The sequence below is a fragment of the Lactuca sativa genome, chromosome 9 (genome assembly GCF_002870075.4).
Source record: "Lactuca sativa cultivar Salinas chromosome 9, Lsat_Salinas_v11, whole genome shotgun sequence".
Classification (NCBI taxonomy): domain Eukaryota; kingdom Viridiplantae; phylum Streptophyta; class Magnoliopsida; order Asterales; family Asteraceae; genus Lactuca; species Lactuca sativa.
In genome coordinates, this window is record NC_056631.2 from 162,493,191 (window position 1) to 162,506,569 (window position 13,379).

At 36.9% G+C, this 13,379-nt stretch overlaps 1 protein-coding gene across 1 annotated transcript; it reads right to left on the reverse strand.

Annotated features, from left to right (window-relative positions):
* Positions 1–6,227: 6,227 nt before the first annotated feature.
* On the reverse strand, positions 6,228–12,067 carry LOC111888151 (disease resistance protein RPV1-like). The gene is made up of 8 exons (XM_023884281.1): positions 11,277–12,067; positions 8,408–8,501; positions 7,614–8,301; positions 7,178–7,465; positions 6,866–7,091; positions 6,693–6,820; positions 6,496–6,623; positions 6,228–6,347 (listed from the first exon to the last, which is right to left on the reverse strand). The coding sequence occupies exons 1-8, from the start codon at positions 12,065–12,067 to the stop codon at positions 6,228–6,230; spliced, it is 2,463 nt and encodes an 820-aa protein (XP_023740049.1).
* Positions 12,068–13,379: the final 1,312 nt, after the last annotated feature.

The window sequence follows — 13,379 nt, forward strand, 5'->3', positions numbered from 1 at the left end:
GGGAGAACTACCGATACAAGGAAATGCCAAGTTGAGTAAGACTCAAAGTCCGAGTACCGAAGCTGAAATAGCAGAAATGAGCCGAGTACCGTACGCTTCCGCAGTCGGCTCAATCATGTACGCTATGACTTGTACTCGCCCTGATGTAGCCTTCGCTTTAAGCATGGTTAGCAGATATCAAGGGAACCCTGGCAAAGCACATTGGATTGCGGTAAAGAACATTCTTAAGTACCTTCGGAGGACGAAGGAATGGTTCTTAGTCCTTGGAGGGAGTGATGACTTGAAGGTGCGAGGGTATAGTGATGCCAGTTTTCAGACCGATAGGGACAACTACCGTTCGCAGTTGGGCTGGGTCTTTACCCTAAATGGAGGAGCAGTAACTTGGAAGAGTTCCAAGCAAGAAACCGTAGCTGATTCAACGTGCGAATCAGAGTACATCGCAGTGAGCGAAGCGTCGAAGGAGGAAATATGGCTAAAGAACTTCATCGGTGATCTTGGAGTTGTGTCTGCCATAAAGGAGCCCATGGAGATTTTCTATGATAACGAAGGTGCGGTTGCCTTGACCAAGGAACTGAGGGATCATGGTAGATCAAGACATATCGACAGAAAATATCACTTCATTAGACATCGTGTAGAAGAAGGACAACTCATAGTTAAGAGGATATCATCAGAAGATAACCCAACAGATCCGCTTACGAAGGGACTGAGTAGGGTTAAGCACTTGCAGCATGCTAGGAGTATTGGGCTGAAGGATGATATTAGTATAGATTAGATAGTATTAGAAACGTATAATAGATAAATGTAATTAACATTTGGCGATTAAATAAAGGAGTTTTATTTATGAGTAATGTTACTGTCTTATGTTAATCGTTTAACTATTGTTTCACTTTGCATGTTTTGACTTCCAGAATAATTGAATTTATTAGGAATAATCGAATTGTTCAAATTGTCCACAATCGTTCATATGTTGGAAGTAGATATGAATGAAGATTGTCATGAATTGGTGTGTAGATTGTCTAAATGGTGTTAGACATAGCAAAGGGTTGTTGCAACGTTCATGAGTGCTTATGAACTGGTTTTGAGCATTGGAACAAACCCGCGCTTGCTAGAATCACTTTATGGAATACGATATAAAAGGTGATCGCAAGACGATAATATCATATAGTCTTAAAACCTAGATATATGGTTTATTATTTGTTAATTGATTATACATTGATAATGCGAAAACGCATCAGTAACTCGGTGTTATAAAATGCATTGTTGTGTATAGTTGGTTAATGAATAAGTAAATGCATATAAGTCGAAGTTTATCTGTAACTTTTATCAAAGAAGGTAAAAGCGATATCTCGACCGCTCGATGATTTGATTTGACTTATGTGCCGGGCCCGGTCAGAACTGAATTGATGTGTTTGATTAAGTTCTATGTCGAATAAATCGGAGATCGAGAAATCAAATGCTAGACTAACCATTCCATAGGATTGTCAGCATGATATCTAACAGAGGACTATACGATCCCTTATCTAAAGGACAAGATTGATAAGATCAGAGTTTGACAGCGTCTTTGAGAGCTACGATTGCAAACCGAATTGTACTTGTATAGTTACTAGACTTATCCAAGTGGGAGACTGTTGGAATAGTGTCTAAGGCTGCAACTATATTAGGCAAGTATTTGACCCGGTTGTGCATGGTCCTTTTGGGTTGCCTTCACCATAGCAACTTGATGGATGATTTGTTAAGAGAGAGTAAATATTATAAGGAATAATATATAGTTATTTGATTAATATAAGTCATAGATTAATTGGAATTAATTTGGTGAGTTAAAGAGATTAATTAAATAAGAGGGTATAAACTGTCAATTGTTTGATAGTTAAACTTGAGACTGTAAATCCATACAGATATGGATTGGACGAATTCTAGGAGCTAAAGGATAGCTCAAAATCTTCCATGATGTTATCTAGGAATGGATTTGGATAGCCTTAAGAGAAGATTATCCAATTAGGGTTTAGACTGTAACCCTTAAGGAGTCTGCAAGTATAAATAGACCCTATGGGTAAGGGAAATCGTGATCTCATCTAAAGTAAGAGAACTCTGGCCGATTTCCTCCCCTCTCCTCTCTCCTAAATCATCTTACTTGCTATTGGTGTTTGTAAGCCATTAGAGGAGTGACATTTGTGACTCTAGAAGCTCCAAGACAACAAGATCAACAAGGAATTCAAAGGTATGGTTCTAGATCTATTTCAATGTTGTTATTTAACCTAATTAGGCATTAGAAGTCTTGGATTCAAAGCATGTTTAGTTAGAAAGCCTAGATCCGAGCATTAGGGTTTTGCATGCGCACATAGGAAAGTTCTTATGGCTAAAACCCATCAGTTATAGGTAGTCTGTGTCAATAGCATGGTTATAAGACTCACACGGAAGTATAAAAACAAGCTTGATTTACGAGACTCAGGAATGTATTCAGTATTTACATTATTTTGAGTATAAATTCATCTTTATCATTTAAGTACGAAAGATACTAAATGCCCTCCAACTTTTGGGAGCTTTTCAAACTATATGTGGAAAATATTGGATTTTCTGGAAACCACGTTCATCTATTTTCTTCCAAAAAGACATACTTTTTCAGTACAAAAACACTTATGAACTCACCAACTTTATTGTTGACACTTGATAGTTGTGTATAGATCTATACAGGATTGACAATCCCAAACCTAAGCTGTTAGCTACAGTTAGACCGGCAGGGTTGGGGTGACAAATATCGTAACACTACAACACCTGAAGAACATTGTTACAGGCAGTATGTATCAATAGCATGGTTATAAGACTCACATGGAAGTATAAAAATAAGCTTGATTTATGAGACTCTTGAATGCATTCAGTATTTACATTGTTTTGAGTACAAATTCACCTTTATCATTTAGGTACGAAAGATACTAATGCCCTCCAACTTTTGGGACTTTTTCAAACTATATATATGGAAAATATTGGATTTTATGGAAACTACGTTCATCTATTTTCTTTTAAAAAGACATACTTTTTCAGTACGAAAACACTTATGAACTCACCAACTTTATTGTTGACACTTTTTTGAAACTACTTGTATTTCTCAGGGAATCAGTAATACAGGTAACTACCAGCTTTTGAAAAAGGAACGCTAAGGCGTCTATTATCAAACATTTTAAATCATCATATTTGTAATATTCTTTTGGAAACATGTATTACGCAACAATGTACGTTTTATTATATATATGATGGTTGTGTTACTTCCTTTACGATATTCAATTGTTATGGTACTACGTGAGGTCACCCACCCCCGAATGTTTCCACCATTCTGGTTTGGGGGTGTGACAGTTTGGCTTCCTGACTCTGGATGATCTTCTAGGATTTTGAGTTTCGTTGTTGCCATCATCATTGAGAATTCATTTGACTGTTCCAGAGATTGATGAATTTCTTCTTTAAGAAGTTTAGTATCAAGAAAAGCCTCATGATTTTATGACCACCATGAAGAATTCTCATCAAAAACCACATTCTGTGAGACATAACACCTTCCATAATTATGATCACAACATCTCCGACCCTTTCTTTCTTGATCATATCCCATAAATATGCATCAACAACTTTCTTTTTATCCATTTTACTCAGCAAATGGTTGGGTATAAATACATAACAAACACACCCAAATAGACATAGATGACTCACATTTGGTTTGATCTCCACGTGATTTTTCGAACAGTGATACATAATCAAGATTTTTTTGTGGAACCATATTGATCACATAAGTTGTTGTTTTCATAGCTTCTGCCCAATACTGTCTTGGAACATTTTTGTCGTGCATTATACTTTTGCAAATCTCACCCATGTGTCTATTTTCCTCACATATACCTTTTTGTTGTGGGGTATTTCGACAGTTTAGTTGGCTTTTGATTATATGTGTTTTCATGCACTCATCAAATTCTATGGCAAGGTACTCCCCTCCATTATCAGATTGGAGACAACTGATATTGTGTTTTGTTTCTCTTTCAACTTCCACTTTAAATTCCTTAAACTTGGCAAGCGTTTCAGACTTTTCAACCATGAAATACACCCAAATATACCTAGAAAGGTCATCTATGAATGTTACCATGTACTTCATACCTTTATAGAGGATTTCTTAACTGGTACGAACACATCGAAATGTACAAGTTATAACGGTGCCTTGGACTTGTACTCTGATATGCCAAATGGTTGCTGATAAGCCTTACCAAATTGACATCCGGTACACACCACATCTTTTCTAACTTCAAGCTTTGGAAGAACCTTAACCATATGCTTCTTCATCATTAAGTCAAGCTTGTTATAAGTGACTCCGCCTTATGTGCTAGAGGTCTGCATTTTGATTTCGTTTTATTTTTTCTACATAAGTTGTTTCTGCTAATATTACATAAATGGAATCTGATCGTCTACCTTTCAAAATAGGTATCTAAGGGGTCTCAAATTTTGTAAAATCTTCACATCGTCTAGTCCAAAAAACAGAGAATGACTAGTGGAAGCTAAATGCGGGACTGAAAGGAGATTATTCTTCATACCTGGGACGTGGTTCACGCTTATGAGTGTTAGTTCCTTGTTGTTATCTTCAGGACGAACTAATATCTCACCAAAACGTGTTATTGGGAGTCTGGAATTATCAGCAATTATGACCACCCTACTTCCACCATAGCTAACTGAGTCTTGAAGACATTTATGTTCGCCTCTCATATGATTAGAACAACCCGAGTCAACAATCCATTCATCAAGACGGTTTTTGTTTTCAGTGGTTGCTATGAGTGCTAAGGAATTAACATCTTAGACTTGGGCATACATTGCTTCTGCATCCCATACTTCTTTCTGTTCTGATGTTGCATCATTCACTTCTTCCACTTTCTCAAAATGACAATTACGCACTATATGACCTTTTTTTTACCACAGTTGTAGCACTTGTAAGGAAAACGTTTGTTGTGACGGTGGTTCTTTGATATTTCCTCATATGACTCTCCTTTCTTATGCTTGTAAGTCCTTTTCTTTTTCCTGATTCTTATTTCTGTCTGAATAGTGTCTACACCAGTGATATCCTAAAGATCGGTGTTTTCCTTTGTTTTTCTCTGCATACAAAGCTTCTCCATCCTCCTTGATAGTTACGCTTACCGTCTGTTTTGTTAAAGCTTCCTGTCCAGCCAAGAGATTCTCAAATTCAACAAGGAAAGGTTGAGTTGCCTAACCTTGAATCGTTGCTACAAAACTTCTAAATTTCGGTTTCAGCCCATGGATGATTATTCTGTTCATCCTTGCTTCACCGATTTGAGAGACTGGATGATAATATTGTGAGTTTGTCATATCTCTCTGGGTAACAGATAGGAGTTCATTCTCAAGGACTTGCAACTTCGTATCATTCTTCTTTAAGATCAAGGTTGATAGGACATCCTATGCTCAAGTACATCTTCAACGGTTGTTTTTAAAACAAACATAGTTTTGACAACCTTGATCTTCCACTTACGTAAGATCTTGTTGTTGTCTTCTACCTCAGATTGCTTAGTTTCAGTCCCATTCACAACTTCCCACAGATCTTGCCCTTGTATGTATGACATGCTGCAAGTAGACCAAGTGTTGTAGTTTTGATTGTTCAGATTCTTTACTCCACCAACGACTTGTAGTTCAACCATAAATACGCAAGCTCTAATACCACTTTGGTAAGCTGATGAAGACAATCTTTGTAGTACACACCTAAGGAACACAACAAAGCAATGAAGAAGGAAACACACAGTTAACAAGTGTGTGTGCGTGTGTATATTCTGATAACTTGAAAACGGATTACATGAAAAACCATATAAGGAAAAAATGAAAAGAGGAAAACTGCTACTCAAAGGCAGATCTATAGTGGTGCCTGGTGTTGCACCGAAAACACCTATTTTTCGTGTACGTAGTGGAAAAAATTTAGATTTTTTGATTTTTTTACCTATTTTTCATGCACCGGCAACACCTACTTGAACTCGGCAACACCTAGTAGCAATTCTTGCATCCGCCCCTGCTGCTACTACAATACCACTACCTAGAAAACAGGAAAATACAATTGGACAAGTGCCCACTATCTAGACTAATTCAACAGAAAGAAAGATGCTAGGCATGTAAAATAAACAAAAACTAAATTATGCTAGACATGTAAAATAAACATAAACTAAATTAAGGATAGAAGCAAACACGTGTGGATGTTGTGAATTTTAATATTCCTTCTCAACATCAACTTCTACCATACCCATCATGTTGTTGAATTCAATCAGTTTCCCACTTGCAAGGCTATTGGTTAGAATATCTGCTACCTCCTCATTTGTTTTCATATACTGCAAGTCTATTTACTCAAAAGTACAATATGTATCAATACAAAAAACTACATTAATCTTCTTTAGAGCTTTTGAAAATAATATTCCAAGCATAGTAGTGTAGCCTCTTACTTCGGTGCGTTGCTTATAACATTTCTTCTTCGTCTACATCATCATATTCATATCCATATCCGTATTGGTCTTCGTAGTCATCTTCGTACTCATATATGTATTGATCTTCATTGATGTCTTCATCTTCGTCTTCAACATTGTAACCAAGTGAATGAAGAAGCCCTCCTAACGAACAAAAATGCAGACCTACTATCAACTTATGAATACTCTACGGAATAAAACATATGCTTGTACCTACTATATTTAAGAATTCTAAACTTTCTAATTCGCCAAGATCCTCAGGTAACTTCTCCAGCAATGAACATTCACGCAGGTTGAGAACTCTCTGTTGTTTCAACATACAAATGTTATCCGGAAGATGTCTAATATATGTATATGGCAAACACAAGACCTTTAAACACACTAACCTACTGAGATCTTCAGACAACTTTTCAAGCAGTAAACAATGATCAAGATAGAGATATTCCAAATGTATCAACATACAAATGCTATCTGGGAGATTTCTAATCTTTGTATATGACAACCGCAATACCTCTAAACAGTCTAACCCACCGAGATCTTCAGGTAACATCTCAAGCAACCGACATTCATCAAGTTTGAGAACTTTTAGATGTTTCAACATAGAAATACTATCTGGAAGATGTTTCATCTTTGTACAATAAGCTTTTCTAAAAACTCTAATCGGCCAAGATCATCGGGTCACTTCTCAAGCAACCAACATTGAGCCAGGTTGAGAAGTTTCAGATGTTTCAACATACAAATGCTATCCGGAAGATGCCTAATCTTTGTAGATAACAGCAGTTGCACCTTTAAACAGCGTAACCCACTGAGATCCTCAGGTAGCATCTCAAATGACGACAAATCATGAAGTTTGAGAGCTTTTAGATGTTTCAACATAGAAATGCTATCTGGAAAATGTTTAATCTTTGTATAAGATATGTGCAGCTTATCTAAACACTTTAAATGACCAAGATCCTCAGGTAACTTCTCAAGAAACCAAAAATCACCTAGGTTGAGAGATTTCAGATGTTAGATGTTGAATTTTTATAGATGACAAAGTTAGGTTCTCTAATGACTCTAATTGGCCAATATCCATAGGTAACTCCTAAAGAAAAATGAAATTAAGTTCGAGAGATTTTAGATGTTTCAACATACAAATGCTATTTGGAAGATGCTTAATCTTTGTAGATGACAAACTGAGTTGTTCTAACGAGTCTAATTGGCCAAGATCTTCAGGCAACTTCTCAAGCAACCGAAAATTAATAAGATTTACAGATTCTAGACATTTCAACATACAAATGCTATCTGGAAGATATTGAGTCTTTGTATATGACAAAGTTAGGCGCTCTAATGACTCTAGTTGGCCAAGATCTTCGAGTATCTTCTCAAGAAACGTACAATCCTCAAGTTTCAGAGATTCTAGATGTTTCAACATACAAATGTTATCTGGAAGATGTTGAATCTTTGTAGATGATAAACTGAGGTGTTCTAATGACTCTAGTTGGCCAAGATCCTCCGGTAACTTCTCAATTAACTGACATCTATCAAGTTCAAGATATTTTAGATGCTTCAATATGCTAATGCTATCTGGGAGATATTCAATACTTGTAGATGACAAGTTTAGCTTTTCTAAAACTCCTAAACGGTGAAGATCATCAGATAACTTCTCAAGTAACTTACAACCATCAAGTTCTAGAGATTTTAGATGCTCCAACTTCCAATTACCATCTGGAAATTCAACCAGATCACCACATCCTGTAAGAGTAAATGTCTCGAGATTTAGAACCAACCAAAGGTCAAGGGTCTTCAACGTTGAATAACTGAGATCAAGGAATCTGAGTTTCTCAAGAACGTAACAACATAAGCAAAAAAAAATTCTTATAGCTGACATAACAAAGCAATTGGTGTATAGTGAATCAAGAAAAACAATCAGTCAAACATAATTCTACCTTTGGTTCTTCCCCTTCCCAAAGTAGAATGATTTTGCTGCGACACATCTCAAGTGTGACAAGATTACTTGCTTGAAATGTTTTAGGTAAAGACCTAAATGGGTATTGATTAAAACTCAAATATTCTAAAGTATCTGGAAAGCTTGGGCTAAATGTATCAAGTTCAAGGTTCCAAAAACAATCTCTCATATCCACACAAAGAAATCTAAGTGCCTTCATCTTTGCAAGACCTTTTATAAGAATATATGGATCAAGTTTCTCAGTGTACAACTTTATACATATTTTTCTTCATGTAAGTCCCAAAATTGCTTGTGTATCAATCTGATCCAATTGATGGTGCGGAATCCCAATCAATTGGATGATGTCAGATCATATAGAAGAGAAGGAGAAGAAGAAGAAGATGAATCTATGACGTATTCAATGATTAATGAGTGATGCTCCTTACAATAGATTCTCTCTCACACACACTTCTTCTCTCTAGCTTTCTCTCTCTACTCTAGCCTTCTCTCCCAACCATACACTCACATGCACTCCTCTATTTATAAGGACCTCCATCCATACACATGTGTATAGCCGTACACCCTGTGTATGGCCGTACACACGGTGTGCGGCCGTACACACGTGTACGGCCGTACACACAAACTGCAAACACATACAACATTACATAAAAATATATTTTCTTAGAAAAGCAAAGTATAAACCATATTTTTGACCCAACAATCTCCCCATTGGTTTATAGCTTTCTTTTCTAAATGACCCAACAAACTCCCCCTAAAAAGTAGCTGGCTTTTTCTTGTTAATCTTCATTGGGAGCTTGGCTTCAGCTTTAATCTTCAATGACTTCATCTTGAGCAGTTGGGATTTTCTTCAAGATTTGACTCTGAATGCACGTTGGGTGAGGAGACTTGATGTACTGATTCTTGAAAGATAGCGCTTTCAGCTTGAGAATCTTCAGAGAGAACAACAAAGAGAAATAATCTACTGGATCACTTCAACAGGTTTAAGATAGCAACAGACTGTTTGAGGAGGCTTTAATGCAATCCGTGACATAATCTTCAATTTCAGCTTCACCTTACTTCTGGGGTTGAAGGATTGAATGTTTAAAGAATAATCTTCATTTCTTGCTCCTTCGAATGCGAATTCTTCGATGCTCACAGATGAAGCCTTGGCTCAGAAATCTTCAACACAAACTTCATGAGTCTTATCTATACCTGAAATCACTTTTCAAGACAAAACAAAAGTAAAAGAAAAATTAACACACAAAATAAAAATAGAAACAAAAATATTTTTGGATTTTCTGATTTTTCTGAACAAGAAATAACACTATTTTTGGATTTTTAATTTTTTGATTTTTGAATTATTTTTAATTCTCCCCCTAAAATTTATGCATAGAAGAAAACTATGAACAAATTTAACAAAAATAAAATGATATCTAACTTTAAGGATGATTTGGGATCAAAGTTTTTAGACAACCTTTGTCCGCTTGTCGGTACCTTCTATCTTCACGTCTTTGTCTGGTCGATCGCCGATATTGTTGTCCACTTAAACACGAAAAATTGTGACAAAATTAGGACATACTATAAGTGACAAGACAATGTGATCCTAAGTTCCTAGATATTATATCTGATCCTAAGTTTCTAGATACTATAGCTTAAGGACCATTCAGCTGACGACGACCAGGGATATTGTTGTCCACCTAAATTGAGCAGCGAGATCTATAGACAATCTTTGAGTGTTCAATTTTAAGTGTACTGGAACATGTTTCCCGCTTCCAGATATGCCCCAGTAATCAAAAGACTTCCAAAGTACTCCTTACATCGGGTGAGCAGACAATCATTAAAAGAGAAGATAGATTCAGATTATTATCACTTATAATTTTCGAGGGATTGAGAAGTAGAAGGTTGCATATGCTATGTACGAGGTCGGATTGTTAATCACGCAAAGTAGACAACATATGGCTAACAGATAAGAAGAATTTCATAGATATAATATGCAGAGAAATAGATTTGCATATGTTGCAGTCCAGGTCGGATCTCTTCCAATCACACAAAGGAGGCAACATATGACTAACAGTAAGAAAGAAAGAAAATAATTTTCTAAAGACCTAATTCATCGGAATTTACCAGTCGTCCCATCAATACCGGAATTAAGGACAGAATCCGCACATCGAGGAAAAGTTAAACCACGGTTCCAGATACGGGTTCAATTAATGTGACGAGTAGATTCCCATATATATCTCCCTGCTCAACCTATCCAAGCATCGTATTGTCAGGCTAAACGAAACTAACTAGGTCAAGATTTATCAAGTCTCTAGATTCCTTAAGTTCATCTGCACCTAGTCAAGTCTATTAAATTCTTCGTGCCTACCGACACATCAAACCAGAGCATAGACCCTTCAACTTTGGGTACGTTACGCAGACTCAGATTGTCCGCTATCACTTACTTCCCAAAACATCTCCCTTAAGCACATTCCATAACCAACATATATATTTTTTAATTTTTTAAATTAATTTTAAAATTTTAAAATTTTTGTTTTGTTTTTATTTAAGTCTCCCCCTTGGTTTGAGACTAGCATAGTCTTGTCTTCACTCCTTGAGCTCCTCAGCAGGCTTCTCAAACAACCTCAGATTTGATCTCCCCATTGATCCCATCCATAATCTTCCATTTATAATTGTAGCTACCATTACAGTGTATTCAAAGTTCGTATATCCCTTTCTCTGAAGCGTAGAAGATCTTTAGCACTAATCAATCTCAGAATATGTTCTCGATTCTTGAATTTGATGGTTGCAGTAGCTATTTTGTCATCATATGCCCAAAATTCCATGTCATCTAGATATCCCTCATGAAAATGTTGAGGAATAGGAATTACCTTTTTTTCTTAGTTGCAGGCCAGAGAGAAATCTTCATGGGTTCGCCTGTTTCTGGATCAAGAACATCTTTTTCCTTTTTGTATAGGGCTTTGGTAGTCTTCATTGAAGGAAAGTTCTCTTTGACCTGTCTGTCGAGAAATCTTTTGAAATTTGAAGCATTAGGATCTTCAGAGGGGTTATGGAATGGGGCCCTGGATAATTCAGCTAGATCAGTTTTGGTCCAAGAGTTGAAATCATGGGTGCTTTTGTAACATTCAGATGCTCCTGATGTTCGCTTTACAACCCACAAATTGGTCACCAGATCAAAGGCCCACATTCGGATGCCTGTCCTGTCACCATACTCATCGCAGAACTTTCTTTTCTTCAAATCTGTAACTGTCAAGACAGGGTCTTTTGTTTTGCGATTTTCATTTGAGTTTTTCATGAATAACAGGCCTTCGCTTTGTTTCGTAGTTACAATTCTTTTGCCTTGCTTGATTGTGATTCTGGCTCTGCTTCCTTCAGGTTCCTTTTCAAATCCATCTACAATGGTAGTTGTTCTTGGAACAGGGGGATCAACAGGTAGATCATCAATTGCAGGAGGTGATTGAATAGAAGGAGGATCAACTACTCCCTGAGGCTGTTGGAAGAGGGCTTTGACTTTCTCACCAAAAGCATCATACAATACGTTCTTGAGATTGAAATAATTTGCTAGAACAGAACCAAGACTCGTTTGTAGATCCTTGATTTGTTTGGTCTTTTCTTCATCTTTTGCCCTGAGCTCAAAAATATGTGCAGAAAGCTGATCCATCTGAATTGACTTTTCAATGAGCTGTTGACGGAGAATTCCAATTTCTTTTTCGATCCGATGGGTGCCTCAGTACTTGCTTTCGAACGCGAAGCTGGCCATTGAGATGACTTTGATTTTGGCTTCACGGGAGCATCTCTTGGATTTGGCTTCTTAGCCGACTTTCCCTTCTTGACCTTGTGGGATTGATTTTTGGCCTTTTGCGCGTTCCAGTCATCATGGTCTGAACGTGACCTTGAGGGGTTTCTTTTGAAGTATCTCCCTCTTGGCGCGTTCTGCCAGCCTTGTGCGTAGCAAGGAACGTATGTGCGATTTGAACAATTTCTGTCAATGTGTCCAGGTGTTCCACAGTGAAAACAAGTCTTTTTCTTCACTGTGGAGTTGTTTCTTCCTGCCCCTGGTGGTGTATCCATGCCTTGTCTCTGATTGTTCCCACAAGCACACTTGTAGCAAGTCGGCTGTTTCACTTGACTTGGTGGCCTGTACTTCTCAACAGCAGGTTGATCATAAGCAACTGAGTTCGAAGCAACAGATTCAGAGTTCAAGGAGTCATTGGGTTGTTCAATTGTTTTCTCCTTATTCTCATCCTCTACTACTTTACCTGCATAAGAAGTAGAATCATTAGTATCGTTCAGCTCAGCACCCTCAGTTGGCCCTGATTGTTCAGTCTTAACTGAATCTAGAGCAGGGGTTTGGCCATACTGAGCAGGCATTTCTTCCTCATTGGTCTCAAAGGGTGGGTTATAATTGTGATTAAAAGGAGGTGGCACACTGTGATACCCTAGACCCTTGGTTTGATTATCTTTAAAACTCAATTGATTTTCTACTTAGGACTCGACTGTCTTACTTGATGCAGTATAATTTTTGAAACTAACATCTGTTTTTCCACACTTTATTTTCAAAGCGTCAAGTTCTTCAGTTACAACAACAAGTTTTTTCTTAATGTGATCATAATTTTCACACTTGTTGCTGTAATCTTCTTGGAGTTTTCGGAAATCCTTGATTTTTGTTTCTAATTGAGCTTTTAACGGTTTCTGACCTTTCCTTAGAGTATAGCCTTCATATTTAAGGTCCTCATTTTCCCTTTTTAATAAATCGATTTGATCTCGGAGAAATTTAATCGTAGCTTTACAAGATGGAGTACATGAAACTTCATTTACCGGAATTGATGTGGAACTCATTTTTTTATTTTTTATTATTTTTATTTTTTATTTGCCCTTTGACTTATAAACCGAGAAAGTCAACCTTAAAAGTCAAATTTAAAAAGTCAAACTCAAAACTCAAACTTGAAAAGTCAAACCGAAAAGCTAAATTT

What these genes read in the sequence shown, in the direction of transcription:
- LOC111888151 (XM_023884281.1), bottom strand. Translation starts at nt 12,067, where the DNA reads ATGGATCAGCTTTCTGCACATATTTTTGAGCTCAGGGCAAAAGATGAA. An exon ending in CCTGCAACTAAGAAAAAAAG is followed by an intron (nt 8,502 to 11,276) that starts GTAATTCCTATT and finishes ATACCCATTTAG; the next exon opens with GTCTTTACCTAAAACATTTC. An exon ending in GGGAAGGGGAAGAACCAAAG is followed by an intron (nt 8,302 to 8,407) that starts GTAGAATTATGT and finishes TACGTTCTTGAG; the next exon opens with AAACTCAGATTCCTTGATCT.